At 50.2% G+C, this 21,141-nt stretch overlaps 2 protein-coding genes across 4 annotated transcripts in view; one reads left to right on the top strand and one right to left on the bottom strand.

The window, feature by feature from the left end:
* Nucleotides 1-7,136, top strand: part of RPS6KL1 (ribosomal protein S6 kinase like 1) — a 7,587-nt gene extending 451 nt beyond the window's left edge. The window contains exons 1-9 of one of the 3 annotated variants that reach the window (XM_017742097.1): nucleotides 12-88; nucleotides 671-763; nucleotides 1,597-1,644; nucleotides 2,412-2,544; nucleotides 3,880-4,788; nucleotides 5,618-5,707; nucleotides 5,861-5,943; nucleotides 6,228-6,323; nucleotides 6,450-7,136. In XM_017742097.1, coding sequence (XP_017597586.1) covers nucleotides 17-88; nucleotides 671-763; nucleotides 1,597-1,644; nucleotides 2,412-2,544; nucleotides 3,880-4,788; nucleotides 5,618-5,707; nucleotides 5,861-5,943; nucleotides 6,228-6,323; nucleotides 6,450-6,560 — 1,635 coding nt within the window. In that variant the 5' untranslated portion in view covers nucleotides 12-16 and the 3' untranslated portion in view covers nucleotides 6,561-7,136. Of the gene's footprint in view, nucleotides 1-11; nucleotides 89-665; nucleotides 764-1,596; nucleotides 1,645-2,411; nucleotides 2,545-3,080; nucleotides 4,789-5,617; nucleotides 5,708-5,860; nucleotides 5,944-6,227; nucleotides 6,324-6,449 lie in introns of those variants that run through there. The other 2 variants (XM_017742099.1, XM_017742098.1) reach the window with 2 other exon arrangements.
* Nucleotides 7,137-9,285: 2,149 nt separating this feature from the next.
* On the bottom strand, nucleotides 9,286-21,141 carry DLST (dihydrolipoamide S-succinyltransferase; the record flags this gene model as incomplete). The annotated part of the gene is made up of 14 exons (XM_008639604.1): nucleotides 9,286-10,482; nucleotides 10,948-11,115; nucleotides 11,647-11,730; nucleotides 12,581-12,654; nucleotides 13,221-13,351; nucleotides 15,214-15,311; nucleotides 15,983-16,068; nucleotides 16,350-16,508; nucleotides 17,003-17,114; nucleotides 17,813-17,868; nucleotides 18,269-18,343; nucleotides 18,704-18,759; nucleotides 19,753-19,801; nucleotides 21,105-21,141. Coding segments are annotated over 14 exons (1,320 nt in total), but the record flags the coding sequence as incomplete, so codon positions are not given.

The raw sequence follows: 21,141 nt of genomic DNA, 5'->3' as shown, positions 1-21,141 counted from the left end.
GGGCCCATCAGCGTGCATGTGTCCCGGCCCTGCCAGTGGCTGCAAGGGAGCTGGCAGCTCTTCGCCCTGCCTGGATCAAGGAGCTGAGGTGGGCCCAGGTTGCCGAGGGTGCTTCTAGGATGCCACCCTCCAAAGCGTGTGTGCTTAGCTTGCTGCCACCATACCATAGTGGGTATGGACATTTTTGTGGAGACTGAAGCCACTGCAGGGAACCACCCTGTTAAATGTTAAAAATGTCCTATTCCCTGTCATCATTCCCATCTGTATGGAAACCAAAAACAATGGCTGCTTTCTGTACTGTGGGAAGGAGGTAGTTAAAGAAGGGAGAAGAGGGCGAGGTAGGGTGAGGTCAGAGCCTAGTGGGAAGAATACGGGGAGAAAGACAACTACCTTCCACACAGATCCCCTTAGTGTTGAAACAGTCCAGGTCTAGCTACAAATTTTGGTGTGATTTTTACCTCTGCTGCAAGTGCAAGCTTTCCCTAAAAAATGTAGAAATCCAGGGGGTGGCCAAGAAAATGGTCCAGCTGATGTTAGAAATGAACCATGGAGTGTTGACCAGCTAGGCAGTATTGCTGCCCGCTCTGGAAAATGCGGGGACTTTTTTCACTCACTGTAATGGACAGCAGCATTTCAGGGTCCTTCATCCTCTTCTCTTATCACCTTGCAGGGCTACAGCAGCCTGCGCTTCCGGCCAATCAGGACACTGAGCTCGGCAGTGGAGAACCTGAGACGGTGTAAGGTTGTGGGAGTGATTGATAAGGTAATGACTTGACCTGGAGATGGGGGATGAGGCTGGGGCTGGACCAAAGGGAGCATAAGCTGGAGGGTTCTAGCAGTTGGAATGGGGGTGCCAGCCCTCAGCACATCCATCAAGCAACATTGGGGTATCCATCCAGACCATTCCCACCCAGAAAAATTCACAGGAGAGGACTCAAGACCCCTTAAGGAGTTATTTGGGAAATCTGTTAATGTCCCCATTACTTTTTCTTACCAGAGTTCCCAAGATACTTACAGGCAGGTTTATGCATCTGGTTCTTTCCCACATATGGGATTGTGCTTGATGCCCAGGTGCCATGATGGTGGGCTCCTGTGGATAATCTAGGCTTCAGCAGAAGCTGAGCTATCTGGATGAATAAACTAATTAGAAGTTCATTATCTTGGAGTGAAGATGCCAGACTTACTGTATCCACACACGCACTGCACATTGCTCTCCACTGATGTTCACACATCTCAGTTTGTCAGGACTGATGCGATCCTCCTGTCCTGCTGAGGCCCAGGTTTGAGCCCAGCGAATCCCGCCCCCCCCTCCCCCCCCAGCCCAGAAAGAGCACTGTGAAACCCTTGAGTGTGGAGGAAGCAAAACTGGAATGGGAGCCACTTCTTGGTTTAATTAATTTCCTGCTGCTTGGCTGCATGGCTATCTCCTTGCCAATAACCTGTGTTTTGTCTTTCAAGTCTAGGGGTCTGAGCCCCACCAAACTCTTCCAGTTGGGTGGGAGCTTGTTTCAGTTCCAGAGTTGAGTCCCTTGGGTCATTCCTGTAGGCTGTGTGTTGGGTCACCGCTTCTGACCAGTACTGTGTATACTGTCCCAGGTGCAGATTGTCCAGGATCCAGCCACTGGTGAGACCTTTATACTCAAGGTGGGTGTTTTCAGTTTTGTCTGCCTGCTTCTCCCTCTCAGGCTGGGGCCACCTTGTCCAAGCAGAGGAACAAAAACCAGCAGCTCTTAGAGGCTGGATGATGTTCATGGTTCAAAAACCTTCTTTTGGCTGCCTTAGCCATCCTCTGTGATCAGAAGGGAAGTGGTTCTCCTTGGTCATCCGTTTCTCTTGACTTGTAACGCTTCAAGCCCGTGTTAATCTGGGTCAACCTCTGAAACAGATTGTGGGTGAGGTGTGCTCAGCACAAGTCCTAGAGTATTTTTCAGTGCCCTTGGAACTAACAATGAAGGGCTTCAGTAACTGGACAAGGAGGATCTGGCAGGAGAGGGAGAAGCAGCATTTCCAGGCGAAGCAGAGAAAGGGCTGGGATGGTAGGTTCCTGCCTGAAGGGAGCAGGGCGGTTACAGAGGAGTCACTGCTTGACCAGCTGTGCCCTCTGGGCCCCACAGTGCAGATGGAGAGTGCCCTACCTTGGCAGAGCTTTGCAGAGCGCTGCTTTATCACAGCTGGATGCTGGGGCCTGGCAGACTCCGTATGAGCTGCAGGTTTGAACAGATGGGGAGCTCCATTGCAGCTGACAAGGGAGCAGCCATGGGGCTTGGCAGAAGGCGCACTCCCTTCTGGCTGGCCTCCAGCCCTGCCAGGAGCTAGGCTGCATGGAGTCCAAGTCCCCACCTGTAACACCCAAGTTACATCCAAGGACACACAAGTCCTGCTGTAACACCCATCTACCTGTACCTCCTCAGAGCCTCCCCAAATCTCACGTTGAGACCCGTGAGCGACAGACCATCATCCCTCATGGGGTCCCCTTCATGGTCAAGCTGTTGTGCTACTATGTGAGTGAGGACTCCATCTTCCTCCATCTGGAGCACGTGCAGGGTGAGTGAGGACAGCCTTGCCTCCCATCTGTGAAGCATCCTGGTTTATCCCTAACCATCCTTCCTTTAAAATCTGAAATGTTTCTCCTACTGTTTTCGGACTGTTTTTTATAGTGATAGTGTAAGCTGTCTTCTTCATAGAAGGGTGGTGAGTACCAGGGCTTGGACACTCCATGGACAGAGCTGCTCAGCTGTGAATTCCAGGAGTTTGATAAGAACTGACTGGGGATGTAACCTAGAAATGGGCCTATGGAGACCTACAAGGAAAAGAGGTTGTGTGTGTGGGGGTGTTATATGGAAACTAGCCTTAGTCTTTAGAGAGATGAGCCACTGGGCCTCATGGGAGGGAGCGGTGATGCCTTTAGGTAATGATGTGATCCACCATCTTGAAAAGAAAAACCTCTTCATTTTACTGGCATTGACCATAACAGGAAGGTGATGGAGAAGGAAAATGAAATGAGGTAGTTCGCTTGAATGTTGTAGAACAAAACAATCTTCTGACAAGACATTTATAAAGCATTTTTTTGTTTACAAAAGGTCACACTGGATTTTGAGATCATATCAAAGAGAGGAGATGGAATATCAGGGCGTAAGGGGCAGTGAGCATACTGGGATTTGGGTACAACAAGGAGGCATCCTTGAGGCTTGTCCCAGATCCTGGTGAAGAAGTATGACAAGGTGGAGGCTTGTCCCAAGGAGCTTATTTACTCTCTGCTGGTTGAATGGATGTATAGGGAACAGCGGCTGGAGTCCAGTAATGACAAATGGAGGCTAAGGTGTGTTGGAGAACAGGCTCTACTCCTTGGGCATTGCTATAGAATAAGTTTGCAGAAAGCAGCCAGCACTTAATGTAGTGAGGCTGGGAAGGCCTGGTAGCATGCTGTGGGCTCTGGAGCTTGCTGCACTGGCTCACTGCTGATCCATGGGCTCGTGCCATGCTGTGGGAGGTCTCTGGCATCTCTGTCACACAGGAAGGAAAGGCTTTCAGAGGAAAGTGGGGGTGGCAGTGGGATCAGGAGCATCTGTAAATATGTGGATTGTCTGTGATATGGAAGTGGCAGAGCTGGGATCAAGAAGACTGTGCAGAATGGGGAGAGGGCTGCCAAAGGAGGAGAGAATGGGACTTTGGTGTGCCAGGTCCTGGGGAAGGTGTGGCATTGGGCATGGTGTGCCTGTAGGGCAGCAGTGTATTCTGCATGGACTTGAGCTTTGCTGCTGGGGACATAAATGATGCTCAATCACATCCCCACTAACCTGGGCCTGAATGGGCCATGTCCACAGTGGGGGAACCATGGATACTTTCTGCCTCATCACTTGTTCTCTTTCTGCTTTCCAGGGGAGACACTGTGGTCTCACCTCCGCTCTAAGTACTGTGTCCAGCAGGACTCTGCATATTCAAACACCATGCAAGCCCTCAGGGACCGTGACACAGAGGATGGTGTGGGAAACTCCCAGGGTGGCAGCCAACTATCCATCTTCCCTGTTTGGATAGGCAGTGGCCTCCCAGGCTCTGTGAACTACCGGGTATTGGGAAACACTGATGCCTCACTCCCTCAGGAGCAGTCCCCTGACCCCACAGACTCTGGCTCAGGGAACCACTGCCAGCTTCTCCTGGCTCCTGCCAGCAGCATGAGGGCTGCACATGGAGGACAGGATCTAAGCATGACACAGACTGTGTCTGGTGTTGTGGACCATTTTCCAGCAGCGTCAGCCAAATGTCCTGACCACCTTGCCAGCCAGGGCCTGGTTGTCTACCGACAGAATGATCTAACTAGTGGCACAGGCTGCATATCAGAGAGGACAGCCTCCCAACAAGGCCCCAGGCTTCCCCAGGGGCTTGTCCCTGTACCAAAGACTGTGAGAGAGGGCCAGCCAGGGGTAGGGCAACTGCCAACTCAGAAAGTGTCTGAGGCCTCCCAGGCTCAGCCCCTCCTGACCCTCGGTGAGAGGCAGCTTCCTGCAGGAGCTGCCTTGTCCAGCTCTGGCAAACCGTCTGTGCCTGACTCAGCTGTGTGGGAGCCCTCGTGGGGAGCAAGCCAGACCCGTGGCCAGCTCAGCAAACAGCCACCATCAGGACAATGCAGGGCTTTGGCTTCCCATGGGCACAACCGGAGAGCGTGGGCTGTAAAGGAGGAGCAGGTGCAGCTGTGGGCAGCAGAAATCCTCCTGGCCTTAGAGGGACTTCACCAACAGGGTATATTTTGCCGGGATCTCAACCCCAGGAACCTGCTGCTTGATGTAGCTGGTAGGTAATATCCCATACTGCTGCCCCAAGGAGAAGGAAATTGGTCTCTCAGCTGAGTGACTGCTGCTTGCCCCATTTCCAGAAAATGTGGACTTTCTTGAGGTTACTTTAAGGGGGGGGTGGGAGTCTGGGAAGGTTTGGATATTTCTGAAATTGGAAGTGTGATCTCACTTAGGTTTTCCAAGTAGTTATTACAAGAAATGGCTCTGCAGCTGGAGCATCAAGGGCCATAGCCACAGAAATGCATTGCCCCTGCTCCCACATGGGGGTTGGCTGCCTGGGAAATCCCAGCATGGGGAAGCTGGGACCAACTGAACTGTGCCTGAGGTTAGGGGGACTAGTGGGTTAGTTTTCCCCTAGTTATAGTAACTGCCTGCTGGGGGTGTTCTGGAGCTGTCCCATCCCTCTGAGCCATGGACATTGCTGTCAGTGCAAGTCCCTGCTCAGCTAGCAACATCTGGGATGAATTGGAGAGCTACAAATTGCTTAAGAAAATGAAAATGCAGAGTTTTACAAGGTGAAAGCTAACCTTCTCCCCCCTTCCCCTTTAAAATCTACTTCTTTCCTCACCACAGCCTGCACTGAGATCTGTGAGCTCGGAGCCCACCTAAGCAGGCTCACCAGCTCTGAGTGCCTGTTGGGCACCTCAGGCAAGCACTGGGAGGCCAGCGGGGGGATGTGTGGTGCCAGGGGATGCTCAGTGCCTCTGTGTTCAGGGTGTGACAGGGGCCCAGTGTCTGGCGTTCCCAGTGGCAGGGATATGGCTTGGCTTCACGCTATGACCAAAGTCCCTGACCTCCCTGCTTTTGACTCTGGTGCTGCTCTGCAGGTCATGTCCGTCTCACCTTCTTTGGCCAGTGGACAGAGGTGGAGCCCCAATACTGCAGCCAGGCACGGGAAGAGCTCTACAGTGCTCCAGGTAAGGGATGTGTCCCCTGGCTTCTCCAGCTCTCTGCCCAGTGGCACCAATTGGAGAGAAAGGAATTCTGCAGGCAGTGAGATGTGCCCAGCACAATGTGACCACTGGTGCTTGCTGCCTCCAGCCCTAACCCCTCTCTGTCTCTTTCTGCAGAAGTGGGGGGGATCATGGAGCCCACTGAAGCAGCTGACTGCTGGAGCTTTGGCTCTCTCTTGTATGAGTTGCTGACAGGAGTGGTAAGAGGCTGAGGAGCTGTGCAAGGAGGAGAGGGGAGGAGGAGGCTCAAGGGCTGCCTGCTGTGTAGGGCTGGGAGGGTGCCTTGCCCTGCTGGCACCTCAGTTCTTGGCCAGGTTGCTTTAGATGTGTGATTCCAGGTGCCTGTGTATGGTCTCTATGTGTTAAGGGCCCTGGCTTTTAAATCCTGCTGTGTAGGGCTGGGGTTATGTGGCAATGAAGACTCAACAGGGTGCTCCTACCCTCCTTGGTGCCTCTGCTTACCATCACCCTCTGCTTCCTGCAGCCACTCTCCCAAAACCATCCATCAGGGATTCAGCCTCACACCCAGCTGCATCTGCCAGAGGGCCTCAGCCTGGCTGCTACATCACTGCTCACCGAGGTGAGGGACTTGGCTCGATGGGAGGGAGAATGGGACTAGAGGCTGGGGAAACGCAGGGTCCAGCCTGGGTACCTTTTCCAGTGTCCCCATCTTCCCATCCTCCTGTCCCATTGCTTTTCTCTGCAGCTCCTGCAGTACAATCCAAAACAGCGCTTGGGCTCTGGAGGAGGTGGCATAGCAAAGCTGAAGTCTCACTCCTTCTTCAGCACAGTCCCGTGGAACAAGCTGGTGGGCTAAGCAGGCTGTCCTTCCCCCAGGGAGCTGGGCCCTGGGCTGCTTCCCTGGCACTTGTGACCCCAGGTGGCACTGGCAAGTCTGCCTGCTGAGGAAGGTTTGCCTCAAGGGCTGCCCCGAGGTGGGGCACACAAGGTTTTGCAGCCTTACATGTTCTTCTGTCTGCTTCTGTTTGTTGGCATCTCCAAAGAGGAGGCAGCAGGCTGGGCCAGGCTGTCTTCTCCTCCAGGTCCTCCCTGGTGGCAAAAGGAACCTGGGTGCCCAACCCCAGGAAGCGGTGGTGGTCCCCTTCTTGGGGCATCCCTTCCTCAGCTCAGCACCTCGCCCTGGAATGCTCTCCCTGTGTTTTTTATCTCTGCTGCTCCCACAGTGGCCCCCCTGCTCTGTTACTTTTTGTGGCTTTCAAATGCAGCCCCTCCAGGCCCTGCTGGCTGGAGCCCAAGCCCGGGGTCTCTGCCCCTCCCTGACTGCATGTATGTGTGTGGGTCATCCCTTGCTGTGGTGGTGAGACAACAAGGAGCCCTCTGCTCTTCTCTCCCTCGCCCTCTGAAAAAAATAAATTACTCCATATTGCTTGGAGAAGTGTCCTTTTGTTTCTGAGCTGCACCAGCCAGGTGTAGGCCAAGCATGCTCAGTGATGGCGAGCCCCAAATCTGTTTCTGAAACCTGTCTAGGAGCCCTTGGTTGGTGTCACCCCCAGCCATCAGCAGCCAAAACCCAGAAGGTGGCACTGAGTGCCTGGCCTTTTGCCCTTCTGCTCCTGCCTGCCTCACAGCCTCTCAGGGCTGCACAGCTGTATGGCTGCAGCTCAGATGTGGGAGAAATGCACAGAGTGCCTAGGTTTTCTTCCACCCTTTTGGCATTGTTACTTGCTGTGGCTCCAGCCTTGCATGCCTGGGTGCTCCTTTCCTCTGGCAGGACAGCAGCCCTCGCTGCCATGCTTTGGGCATGGTCATCCCTGGTAGACCAGTGAGGATCGAAAGGGGTGAACTCTGACAGCCAGCACAGAGGGAAGGAGGCCGAGTGTACATACATTCAGGATCAAAGAAAAAGCAGCACAAGCACATGTGTCTGCTGACAGCCCAAGGCAGAGGCTGCCATGCTCAGCTGTGCAAGTCAAAGCCTCAGGCTGGAGGATGAGCACGAAGTGGCAGCGGTGCAGTTCTGACCCCCCTCTCCCAGCACTCCCTCACACTGCTCACTTATCTCCCTTAGTAAGGAATTACTGCTACCAGTGCCAGGTCTCTGTGGCTAGCTGGTTCCAGCTCCCGCTTGCCCGCAGCGGCAAGAAGACACCCTCCCTGGCAGCAGCAGCAGGAGCGCTCGTCCACCAGAGGGAAGCAGAGCCCTGGAGAAACCCATCTCCTGCAGCGGCGAAGGTACGGACACCTCAATGGCTGTGCAGAAACCGGAGGACTAAGCACGGAGCTGACCACTAATGTCACAGAAGGCCAGAGAGCAGGAGCAGCTGAGCCTGGGGCTTTTCCTCTCCATGGCAGCCTGCACTGGCTGAATCCTCCAGCTGCAGGCTTGCACCCCTGTCCACCAGCCTCCTAGCCCTGTGATTCAGGGGAGGTTCAGGAGGAAGGACCCTGTGGCCAAAGCCACAGCATGGCATCTTACAACTCAGCGCCATAGTGTCAGACATGAGAATCAAACAAAATGAAGTTTCAAGCACAACTCTTACAGCAAGCCTTGACAGGGCAGATTAAATAAAGCAGTTTGCTAGGCTACATAATTTCAAGAGCTTGACTGTATATTCACTTCCTGGATGGTTCAAAGGCCTCATTTATTGCAGCTCCACACAGAATCAAGGCTTCTCCAGGCTCATGTACAAAGTCAAGGTGGACCCTCTGTATCCAGCACCGAGGCTGGGTGCAAGCAGCATTTTTTAATCAAAACCTTCTCTTTCACTCGGTTTATCTGTGCAAGAACTAGACTCTCCACCCTTCCCAGAACAAGGAAGGGTTTTTTCCTCTTCCCCTAACCTACCTCAGCCAGGGCCAGGCAAAACAGCTGACTCCGTGCTCTGGTTTTGTCCCTAGCTGCCAGGAAAATGCAGGCACCAGGACTAGGAACTGCTCTCCCTTTCATCCACATGGCAGCTGTGGGTGCAATCGTTTTCTATTAGAAAGGGCTGCCCTCTTCACCCGTAGCTGGGAAGAGCAAACTATTCTCTGAAGTTGATGTCAGAGCCGGGAAAACCCTGCCATGATCCAGGAATGATTTTGTATTGTTCCAACAAGGGCAGCTCCTTGGGGAAATGTGCAGCACCACAGACAGCTTCTGCTGTTCCTCATTCTTGCTTCCTTTCTCCCTCAGCCTTTTCCTCACTTGCATGAATTACAATTCTCCCGTTGCAGCAGTAAAAACTCCATCCAGCTCCATACCTGTACTTTATGAGCCTGTCCCAGGTCTCCCTCTTGGCCATCGTACCCTTTAGCAAACACTGGGAATTCCTCACCCTCTGTAACGGTTCTGTTGCTAGACCAAGAAAAGGATGATTTCCAGCCCTAAAAAGCTCCTCTTTCCTGGGAAGAGCCAATTCTTTGGCAGAGAATTTGAGGACAGCTGTGTTCACAGGCAGAGAAGCCTCAATTTAGTACCACCAGTGATGGGCTCAGCTCCTACTGCCTCTTTTCTCTCACCACCACGTAACAGGCCTCCTGTAACTGCACACAGGATGCTGCTGATGCCAGAGTCCTGGCCCCCTCAAACACACCCCACCTTGCAGTCGTTGCACAGTTTTATTTCATTTAAAATCCGCTGTGTTAAATATTTTTGTTACAAGTTCTGTGTAGGGGGTAAGAGTAATAGACTCTGCAGGCACTAGCAACCCCCTCACCCCTCAATTCATGTGTGCGCTATCAGATTAAGAACTGCCCCCCTCCCCCCAAAACCAGCACCCGTGGGCTGGGATACACATTACAGTGAAAGGCCTGGCCCCCCCAGCTGTGTGTCCGCTGGGAGCAGGCCAAGCCCCCGCACGCAGGAAGCCAGCAGTCAGCCCCCCTGCCAGTGAGCTGTGAGTCAAGGAGAGTTGCTGGGGGCTGGTTCTCACCCCCATGTGAAAGGGTTGTCCCCAGGAAGTGCTACCTCCACAGAGGTCACGGGCTCTGCCCACCCTCACAGGAACATTCATGCCACAGTGACCGGGCTAGTGAAAGACAATCTCCAAGGGAAAGCAGGGGAGATGCCACCCCGTGTTACTGTCTGTGGAGGGAGTGTAACTAGGGCACTGCCAGAAGCATGACACCTACCTCAAGCCCTGCTCTGACCAAAACTTTTCCTGCAAGTGGCCTCAGGGTCAGACCACCCTTGCAAGGCAGATGAGTGTGAAATATTTTCAAGCAAAACATGGACAGGACAGTAGCCTTTCCTCTCCTCTCCCTCCCAGAAACCTTAGTGCTAGGCAATAAAGCTGAACCCGCCATGGAGGGGCAGGGAAGGGTACCCTAGCACAGCAGCAGCAAGCAGCTTCCAGTGGTATAGGACAAGCTAGAGGTGAGTTTGGTGCTGAGAGGGAGAGGATGCCACACAGATGGCTCTGGAAAGGCAGTGCCATTCAGTGGTTGGCCCACTACATGGCAGCTCTTGTGAGATACTAAACCTTCATTAAACAAAATAGGAAAGGAGGTAGGAGCTATCCCCGTAATTCCCTCTGGGACAGCTCCAATCACAGCGGAGGGAGAAAGACTGGAATGACTCCTGCCAGTTCCTGAATGCCCTGCATTGTCCCTGCTCGTGCTGCGGCCCTGTCCTGGGTGGGTTGTGTGGGGGTGTGGCTGCCCTACAGGTCGAGCAGCAGCACGCGGGGATCCTCCACCGCTGCCTTGATCTTGCGCAGGAAGGTCACAGCCTCTCTGCCGTCGATGAGCCGGTGATCGTAGGTCAGTGCCACGTACATCATAGGTCGCACCTCGATCTGAGGAGGGACACGGGATTAGTGAGCTCAGCGCTCCTGCCTGCATGATCCCCTCCTCTCAATTCAGGGAAGACCTGGCTTTTTCCTGCCCTGAATCCACGGTTCAGGCCCTCCTGGATGTGTTCTGCCTGGCAAGGTTATCTACCCACCCACCCAGGCTGGGTCCATGCCACACACAAGATTAGGTCCCTTCCTGGAACTGTTCCTTATCACAAAGGCTACAACCTCCTCCTTCCCACACCTCAGCAGATTATAACCAGTTTGCCCCCACACAGATAGGACAAAGTCCCCTGCAACAGCTGAGGCAAGTAGGAGGGCCAGGCAAAGGTGCCCTATAGCCATTAGTCTCTGCTCCTCCTTCACAGTAAAGCGTTTTAGAAGTGACACCAATCCCTTAGAAAAAGGTCCTCAATCTGCTGAGCCCTCTCCTTGGTTCAGTAAAACTCCCTGTGCAGGTCCACCTACCTTGCCTCCCACAGCCACAGGCCTGTCAAAGATGGCATGCATGCCTAAGATGGCAGACTGGGGTGGGTTAATGATAGGTGTTCCAAAGAGTGACCCAAAAACCCCACCGTTGCTGATTGTGAAAGTGCCACCATCCATGTCTTCAATGGCCAGTTCATTCTTCCGTGCCTAGAAGAAAAAGTGAGGTCTTAGAAAGCCACACAGATCACAGAGACCAAAGAACAAGGGTTTGGACATTCACTCTCTCTAGGAATAAATACTGTTTGCAAGAGTTTTGCTTATTGATTTGCTCGGCTGAAAATCAGCACAAATTGCTCGAAAATGCATCCTGTCTTTAGAGCTGAACATGTAGTGGCTTTGGGGAAGGATTCTCTCGCCTCGGCTCTCAACTCATGCTTTTGCAGGAGACAGACACAGGGACTTCTACACCAGGGCAGTTCAGCCTTGGCCTCTAAAGACAAAGGTGAAGACACACAACATCACTAATGCATAGACTGCAGTCTTCTGGAAAGGCAACAAGTAGAGCTGTCCTAGAAGGCAGAGGCACAGCCAGACATATAACTGGATCACTCCCCACAGCACAACTCAGTGTGTTAGAGGTCAGAGATGATGACACAGAGAGACCAAATCAATACATGCCGATCCAGCACTCCCAATTCTTTCCATTCCTCCCAACCCTCTTCAGAAAACTTTCCTTACCTTCTCCCCCAACTCGTAGATAGCACGCTCTATGTCAGCAAAGTTCATGTTTTCTACATTCCTAACCACAGGGACCACCAGACCCTGGGGAGAAGCAAAGTCCATGAATAGTAAATTCAGTGCAGTGACACACAGATAGCTGTCATGGGGCAGGAACCTGGACACAGCCCTGGAGAGCTCTTGCCTCCCCCTCAGCCCACAGCAGTGGTTGGCAGAGCTGCCTCACACCCTGGCAGCCTGACAGGAAACCTGACATGACACACATCAAGGGCTGACACCTTAAACTGAGTCATCATCTTTGCCTTTTTTAGCCTGTATCATAAAATCAACCAGGTCTGTCTGCATCCAGCTCCACATTAATTCCTGGGTGACGCACTGGGATATTTCAGCTGGAACCTCTTTCTCTCACCTCTTTATGCTGGGCATCCCCTAGACTTTGGGAGCAGTGACAGAACTTCAGTCCTTGTCAAACCTCTGCCTCATAGCAGAACCTTCTAATCAAGATGGTTACTCACTAATTCAACATCTGTAACTCCATCCCACACTCTCCCTGGACAGAAAGATGTCTGTGGAACAGCACAGCGAAGTTAGCCAAAGGACAGGACGTTCAAAGCCTTTACTGCCTATGTCATGGATTTATGACAAAAGAGGGTTTCCCTAATTTGGCCCGACTGATTAACAACTGAGATCTATATTGACCCTGTTACCACATCTCTTATCAAGATGAATATAGTGGCAGAATATTCTCTGTCCTCCATCTTCTCTCAAAACCTATCTCAGCAGTCCATAATGTATCAGATGTCTCATTTATACAATAAGTCTTATCAGTTAATTTCTGCTGCACCAGAGCACAAAGCTGAGTTGGCTCAAAGTGTATGACCATCCCATACCAAAGGCTGCAGGAAGCACGGACAAAGCATCCAAGGCTACCTACCCGGGGAGTTGCTACAGCAACACTGATGTCCACATAGTCCCTGTACACAATCTCTTTGGTCGTGTCATCAATCACTAGAAAGAGAAAACCTTGTGTTACATATGCAGTACCTAGGATCGAGGGTTTGGCAGGCTACAAATCATAAAAACTTGCTCATGTCTAGCTTTAACTAACTCCAGAGAAGAAGGAGCCGTTGCTGTACCTGTGAGAAGCACCAGGACAGACAGAAAGGAAACAGTCCACACAGCTTAGTTCCCCGCAGTTATTCTCCCCTTGGTTATTCTGCTCCTCTGGATTTCAGCAAGCACCTCTGACACCCCCAGGAACTGCACTGTGCCTACAGCCGTACACCACCTGTACACCAAACAGCAGGTTCTGCCCTCTGCAGGCTGCCTATGCATGGCCCCAGCCCCACTCCTGGTCACCCTCTCCTAACAGAGTACCTCTTGGCAAGCTGTCCTCTACCTACGTAAGTGGCTTTAGCAAAATCAGCTGCAGCATGCAGGACTGTCCCCCTTTTTCCTGTGTATTTGTCTTGCTTCTCCAAGCTACTACTCCTGCCATGGACTTGGCCATTTACTTTCCCACATTCTGCCACATTCCCTAGACATGCAAGTCATCAGCAAGGGTCCCCACTCACCTGCATTCACAACAGGCTGGTCCTGCAGAGCAAAGGCTGCAGCTTTCACAAAAGCTGACATGAAACCTAGCTTCAGGTTGTGCTTTTTCAGGAAGGTATCCTTGTGTACAGTTCTCATCTCCCGGATGTTGCTGCAAAACACACGGTAACACTGGCAAACAGGGAGTCCAAGAAAACACTGTTCCCTCACTCTGTAACAGATTTGTAACAGCCCAAGGATACAAATCTGCTCCACCAAATAAGCAACCTCCAGTCTGCTGAAAAACCCTTCACATATCATAGGTACTGAACATGGCTCTAAGGTTCCTGCCAAAGGATCAAACAGAAACTGGTCCTGGACCACGAATTCCACAGGACAGGGTAAACCTGCATGGCCCACACTGCCAGGCACAGAAGCAAGATGGGGCATGGCATATTTCCTGTTTAAGCCTGATGTTGCCACCTATCCTCTGGAGACACCAGGGCTCATACCAGCGTGGCACCACAGACAGCAAATACAGGTGTGGCTGGGCTGACATAAAAGGGTGAAAAACTGGGAAATACCAACAGCAGAAAACATGCAGGAAAGCAAATCAAAGTGATCAAAGGAAAATACCTCAATCACTCTGCAAGTTCAGCACCAGGCAGCACACCATCACCTCTGTACCCAACTCTCTGGCTGTGGGAGTTGAGTGAATATGAAAAGAATTTTCCCAGGTGCTACAGTACTGGGTGCCAGTCCACCCACAGCCCTTAAGCAGACACATCATGTTTCCCCACTGCTTCTATTAATCAAAATTGAGGCCATTTACAAAACATCAACCAACCTGTGGCTGCAAGCGCTGCCTATTCCAGGCTAACACCAGATGCTGTGGAATCGCATGGTTCATCCCTTCCCCCTTCAGAGACCTTGAGTCTTTGAAGAGACAGTTTCACCAAGGAGCAGGGTTTTCCATGGTTTAGAGTGTTTGTTTTCCTGTGCCTAACCTTGTTTAGGGTTAGGATTACCGCCCAAAGACATTAGTGCCTCCCAAGACACAAGGACCGCAGCAATGAGGAGGCAGCTTGCTATGGAACTGGCTCATTATAGCCTCCTCCTTTCAGACACTGACCCCCATGGGAAGCAGGAGGCCCCAGCACAGGTCTTCACGAATCAACTTCACAGTAATCAATCCAAACCACATTAACAGATGCAATGAGAGTCCCAGGCTGGCGTAAAGCGACACCTCAGTGAGCCTCTGAGAGGAGATAAAGCTGCAGCACTTCCCTCCAATCAAGACTATTTTGCCAGACTTATTGTTCTGAGACCCAAATATTTACATGTTTTGTCTTAAGGAGTAGCATAGGATTTCACAAGGCAATTTGATTTGGGCACAATTTCCCCTTAATGCACTGTAACATAAGCTGCCCGCCCTCCAAAGACATTAGTGTGCACAGTCCACGCAAGCGCTTGAGTCAGGAGCCCCCCACCTGCTTGAGGGGATGGGGAAGGGTGCTACTCTGTCTCTGGAAAGCTGTACCATCTGACAGCAAAGGCCTCACACCTATGCAATGCTCACGTGAAAGGCTGATGAGCCCTGGCCAACTCACTGGAAGTTAAATACCTCCAAAAGCAGTAACCTGGTGGAGTGGCAGAAAGCAGATGCTACATCTTGCTGTCTTCTAACAGCCACTATATGCAAGTGATACTAACCCCTCCTGGTCTTCTGCTCAACATTTACCAGTCTTCCACCAAAAAGCCCACAGAAAAGGAACCAGAGACTACCCCTATTACAAGCAGCAGATGACTCCCAAGGAATGACGGGCCATTAGGAAGCTATGCATCCCCTCATACCACAACACCAACATGGTCCTGAAGAAGCTGCGCAGACTGTGGTACACACCTAAGAAAGAGGTCCTAAAAGACAAGTTGCCAATCTCTCCAAAGAGAACCTGCAAGGTTTTGACTGCTGTTTAAAGGTGACTGTCTTCACCTGTTTCTACTCATACAGGGAAAAAGAGGTTTGCTCCTCACCTCATATCAATCTCATTGAAAGTAGTCAGCATGGCACAAGTATTCTGAGCCTCTTTCAGTCGCTGAGCAATACGCTGACGCATCCTATTCATTTTCACCTGCAAATTAAAAAGGTATAAGCAGAAGCTGCCTCAAGCTCATCCAAGGGCAAAATGCACAAGAAACTCAAAAGGCCCTTCTCTTGCCATCTGACTGACTACTAACAGATGCCTAGGGCCAAGGTTTTCACTCCAGGTAAGGAGCATGATGGGCTGAGGAGTTTATTTCACTGCTCAGCTCAACATGCAGTTGAAAAGCAGTGCTGAAATGCATCACAGCATAGCTACTTCTGACCTCTACATTCCTCAAGACCTCCAAGCATGCATAGCTTTCCATGTGGCTAACATGAAAAGAGCAAGACTGCTAAAAAAGCAGGTTGCTCAACCATGCTCTCTTAAGAATGCACACGGCAGCTTCAGCAGCCTCAGCCCTTTGCTGAGGGCTTGTGGACAGACCAAGTGGATCACACTGAGTCCTTCTGTCCTCAGTCAGCAGAGCTCAAGACAAGACTTTTGCCTACAAAAGACCTGTGCCAGATTGGTCCAAGCTCTTCCTCTACACCACTCATTAGTGGTTCCCTCATGTAGAGAATTTTCCCATCTGTCACAGCTCTACTGAGCTGGGTGTGCACAGGTAGATATGGACACATCCGGAAAACTCAAGGCTTATGCCAGAACAGATTATCACCTAGCCGAAGAAGTGCTGGCAAGGCCCTGTTCCCACAGCTTACCCTATGCTCTGATCTGGCACCTTTGGTGGGCACTGCCTCCCGGGGGGGGGCTGCCGCTGGGGCTGCAGCCGGCTTCACAGCAGACACTGAGGGTGAAAAACACATCAGTCAAAAACGGAAGCCAGGTAGAAAAAGCCCTGAGGTAGAAAGCACATTTGAGCTTCTTGCTTAAGCAACACAGTGTGGCAACAGCCTTGAATTAGGCTGGGAACGTTCCAGGCATAGCTGAGCAATCCAGTCTAGAGCATGCAGGGCAATACTGCGGGAGGCCTTCACCACAAATGCCTCTATTTGCTGTCTTTAATTTTACACACTCTCCCCCAAAGAAGAGAGGCTCGAGAACAGGAACAAATGGCTGTTGCCTCACCTGGTTTACTGTCGATGGGCTGAGTTGACACAGGCGGCACTGGTGGCATTGTAGTGGGAATTGCTGCTGCAGCGGGGGGGGGAGGAGCAGGTGCAGCTACAGGTTCAGGGGCTGCAGGAGGAGGAGGGGCTGCTGCTGGTTTAGCCTTGGCAGGAGCAGCTGAAAGAAAAGGAAGAACCATGGTAAGGGCACCAACTTCCACTGGCAGAGATCTGTGAATCCAACCAACCTAACAAAAGTAAACCCTCAGGCAGAGTGCCTTTATGTGCTCAGCACTACTGAGCTGACTGAAGTCACCAGGAGAGAAAGTCATTGCGAAAGTGTTCTACTCATTGACACCCTTGACCTCACTTGAGCAGAAGACTGGATGCTACAGAGATGTGGGCACAGAAGGGAGTTAGGGGAATTCTCAACTAGTTACAGCTAAGAGCTCAATCTCCTCCAGAGGGAACAAAAGAGAAGATCCCCCTCAGAAGGACTAAAATTATACTTTTCTAATGGACAACAGAATAGGAGTATTTTCTTCCAGTTACAGAAGCAGATGGAGGAATTATTTAACCTCTCTCAGGATCCCTCTAAATGCTTTGCTTTCATCTGCAGAAAAAATTGGTGGAAACACAAAGGCCTATGCAAGTTACACATGCCTGACTTACCTCCAGTTTTCCTGAGTTTGAATAGAGGTGTCCCCCCTTCCACTTTGCCACCATCGGGTACCAGAAGGGCTTCAATCACACCAGCTGCTGGGGCTGGAACTTGCACTGATGTCTGAAAAAAAAGAACATCAGTGAAATTTTCCCAAACACTGGTTGGAGAACAAGTGCCCAAGAGAAGATGCCAATATGTGCAGACACACATTGTATTTGGCACAGACAGCAGCTATGTCTCACACTATTTGCACCAGCTTTCACACCCTCCACCGGGATTTTGTGCCAATAGTTAGAAGTTTTAGGAGATGCTGGCAGCGGAACATATAGCCTGATCTCCAGGGTACAGTCAAGGGTACTGACCCACTGCCAGCATCTTCCTGACAGCAAGGCTGAAAACAGAACTTGGCAGAGAATTCAGCAAGAGCTTCAAGGCTTAAGAGTACTTTAAGGGGTGGATAAACTTAAAGCCTAAATTTAAAACAATTTGAAGACAACCTATGGCTTGCAGATTTCTCCTTTGTTTAAATGCAAATAGGTTTCAAAACTTAGAGCACTCAGATTGGAAGGAGAAGTAGAATTACAACTCCAACAAACATCAACACCAGTGATGATTAATCAAATGGATGAGTAAGGGTTATCAAGAATTCTCACTTAAGGCACAGCAAGTTTTCATACTAGATGAGAAAAGCTTTTTTCCATGAAGAGAGCAGGAGACACAGTCAGGGCCCTGCAGGCTCTAGCAGCTCTTAGCAGGAGAGAAGCCATACAGGGTACCTGCTACAGAACTAGAAAAAGTTTTGGTCCAGAAACTCCTACCTTGTCTGTTTCAATCTCACACACCACTTCATCTTCTGCCACTGTGTCTCCAACAGCTGAATAACAGATATGAAGACCACTGTGAGGAGGCAGGTGTGCTCTGGCCTCCCCTCTTTACCCACAGCAGCTTCCCACACTAACCCATAACTTTATCACCCCAGTTCTCCACAACTTCTCCACAAAGAAAAGACTAGCTCAAACAATCTACTGCACAGTTAAGAGTCTGATTCCAGCTTAGGTATCTTCCTTCATCCAACATCACAATCACCCCTGACAGAGAGGTGATGAGGCAGTAACTGCAATCCTTACCCCTTAGGAGAGCTGCAATTAAATGCCTCATTTGTCACAGACTGCAAGGCACAGAGCAGGATGTCAGCCAGTGAACTGTAATGCACCCCCAAGGTGTCCAACACAGCAGTAAGTGATAAGAATTTCAGGGAAGAGGCAATTGCTTACCTTTCTCCCACCTGACATCTCCTTCTGTGACTGACTCTGCAAAGGCTGGTGTGTTCACCGTAACCACGTCATCCCCTGTGAGAGAGACAAACAGACTTGACTGCATTTAGAGCTAAAAATTTCCTCATTGCTTCATTCTTGTTATCACAACTCTGCTAAAGGGGGTAGGCCATCAGACATCAATTGCTATCCGTCTCCTTGCTTCAACACTGATCAACATTTAAACACCAGAGAAATTCACATTTGACTGAAAGCCACATTGTGACATGAATGCCAGACAAAATCTTTAGGGCCCTGGGGATATAAACCCTGAGTCACCCATGCAGGCAGGACAGCAGTGAGCCTTGACCAAGGACAGAAGGTAGCTTGGGCTGTTGGCAGGACAGCAAGAGGTAGCAAAAGAAGCATCACACTAATTCCTGACTTTTTACTTACTATGGACCGCAGTGGTTCTGAAGTAGCGGACAGTGAAGACACTGGAGCTATTTACTCTGCAGAAAGAGAGAAAAGTATGAACACAGAAGAACATTCCTCTGCAGGCTGCCAGCACCAAGCTCTGATGTGAAAGGCTGCTTGGCTATTCTGATGTATTTGTTCCAAAGGACTCCTACTTACTGTTCAAGCTGCAACAACCCAGTAAGAAAGGAAACATTACATCCTACCATCACTAGTGCTCTCAGAAATTTAGTGAGAACTGACATGTATGGAATTTTAATTTAGACAGGCAACCCAAGAGAACCTTCATGGTTTAAATACTAATTAAAGGGTGACCTGGCCAGCCCACATAATGTCCAAGACTAGTGCAGTAACCATTTTTTTACCTCCAGATCAGGACTGTCATCTCTACAGAAGTTGTTAGATTGCCCAAAAAAAAATTAGAAAAGCATCATAAATTGCCTATGGCAACGCATCCAAAACCCACCTATTTCCCTCCACCATGTTTCTTCACAGGGAGCTAGCAATCCCAAGCATTCCAAAGGATGATTTTTGTATCTACTGACATCACATTTGGAAAACCGAAACAAACGTGCTTTAGCATTTCCTCTAGCACAGGCTACTTTGTACAAACAGACCGGTATGTCAGGCTTTTATGCATGTACTCTTATGGTTATTTCCCCAAATATATTTTATAAGATCATCTCAGTAATGCAAACCCCGAACAACAGCTCTGTGAACGACCCCACTTCTCCTGACAGAAAACCTACCAGGATACCATCACAGAGCAAACAACACCTCTGGTCAGATAATCAAAGAGTAGAGATCCATTTATCGCTAGTTTCCTCATTCTCCTCCCTTCCCTGCCTCAGTTTCTGGTTGCAGACAAAGCTTGTTTTCTAGATTTTGTTAGGGCTAGCTCCACGCTCCTATGATGTGCACAAGGATTTCATGACAGCCAACCACGTTCTGTTTCTCAGACCTCAAATCTTATAATGGCTAGAGGAGCCCCAGTCTCCCCACATGACAGTTTTCCTGGGGATACTTACACAAGCTTCCTGCTGTTTGTGTAAGCCAGTCCTTGGCTCCCAGACACCCCTGTGAATGAGAAAGGAGTTACCCACAGGAATACTATCCAGCTGTCCAGCCCTCAAGTATCCCCATCAGATAAAAGAAGGCAGAGGACACCACTGCCCACCCTGAAAGAAGTTTGGGACCAAGTGGGGAATACATCCATGCAGAGACACCTGAGTGCCATCAAACCTGCCCAGAGCTTGCCAAGAACAGTGGTCTTGTCTTCATCTAGATTTACAGGGATGGGAAAAACAGTTATAGCTTGACAACAAAGCTAATAACTTTGAAAAGGGTAAACAAAGCAGCAGCTACCCCATTCAGAGCAAAACCAGAAAAGAGCTATGAGGAACCACCTCCAGGACTGCTGAGTTACTCACACCCATACAAAGGGTAGGAGCAAGGTATCAGCCCTGTAAGGGGCACCCGCAGGAAGCCTCACAGTCACAGAGACAGCTAAGGAGGAAAAAAAGACTGAAAAGAGGGTGTAGGGCAGAGTAATGAGCCACCATCACCCCTCTTCTCTGCCCATTCCCTGTCCAGAGAAATTGTTTTCCAAAACTCACAACAGGGAAATACTTGCACAGCTTCCCAGTTTCACATACCCCACTGTCCCCTTCCCACACTGCTCATATGCCCTGACACTGCAATTTTTATTACGAACTGAACTCCTTTGTCTCTTACAGGGTACTGAGCAGTTTTCCAGACTGATCTTAAAGAGAGTCAGTGTAGTAACTGGAGAAAATAATTATCTCAGTTACACAATGGCAGAGGGAAGAACCATTTCCCCACTTGATTTTTTAAAAAAGCAATACAATTTCTACACCATCCCCTACTAAAGAGTTTATATTGGAACTCTAGAAACCAAGAGATAAGCAGATTTAACTGGTTTCTCAAAGAGGAATCAGAAGTGAGTGAAATAATGCTATATAAACACAGTACAGCTAGGAAAAACAGAGCTCTAAGGAAAAACAGTTTAAACACTGAAGTGGAGTTCACAGGCACACTAGATTTGACATGTTACCTAATATTCACCCATCATTTTCAAAAGAGTTTATTAGAGAGCTAGGGCTCTGCAACAGCATGTGCTTCAAGCACTGCAATGCTTGAAATACATTGTGCTGCTGCTGTGAAATCTTCACCAGAGCCAAATGGATCAAGCAGCATGTACATCAGGCAAGTGAGGCACTCCCATGGAAACTTAGCTCATTGCATTGCTCTTCACAACATGACTGACAGAAATAAACCCCAATCAGACCTATTACAAACCTCCATCATCAGCTCTGTTCTTTCTAGGTTGTCTGAAATGAAATAAAAGTGTAAGACTCACCAGACAAAGGGCATCTTGCCAGAGTACAGTTCCCCTG

The sequence above is a fragment of the Corvus brachyrhynchos genome, unplaced genomic scaffold (assembly GCF_000691975.1).
Source record: "Corvus brachyrhynchos isolate BGI_N302 unplaced genomic scaffold, ASM69197v1 scaffold115, whole genome shotgun sequence".
NCBI lineage: Eukaryota > Metazoa > Chordata > Aves > Passeriformes > Corvidae > Corvus > Corvus brachyrhynchos.
This window is presented reverse-complemented; position numbering and strand designations above follow the sequence as displayed.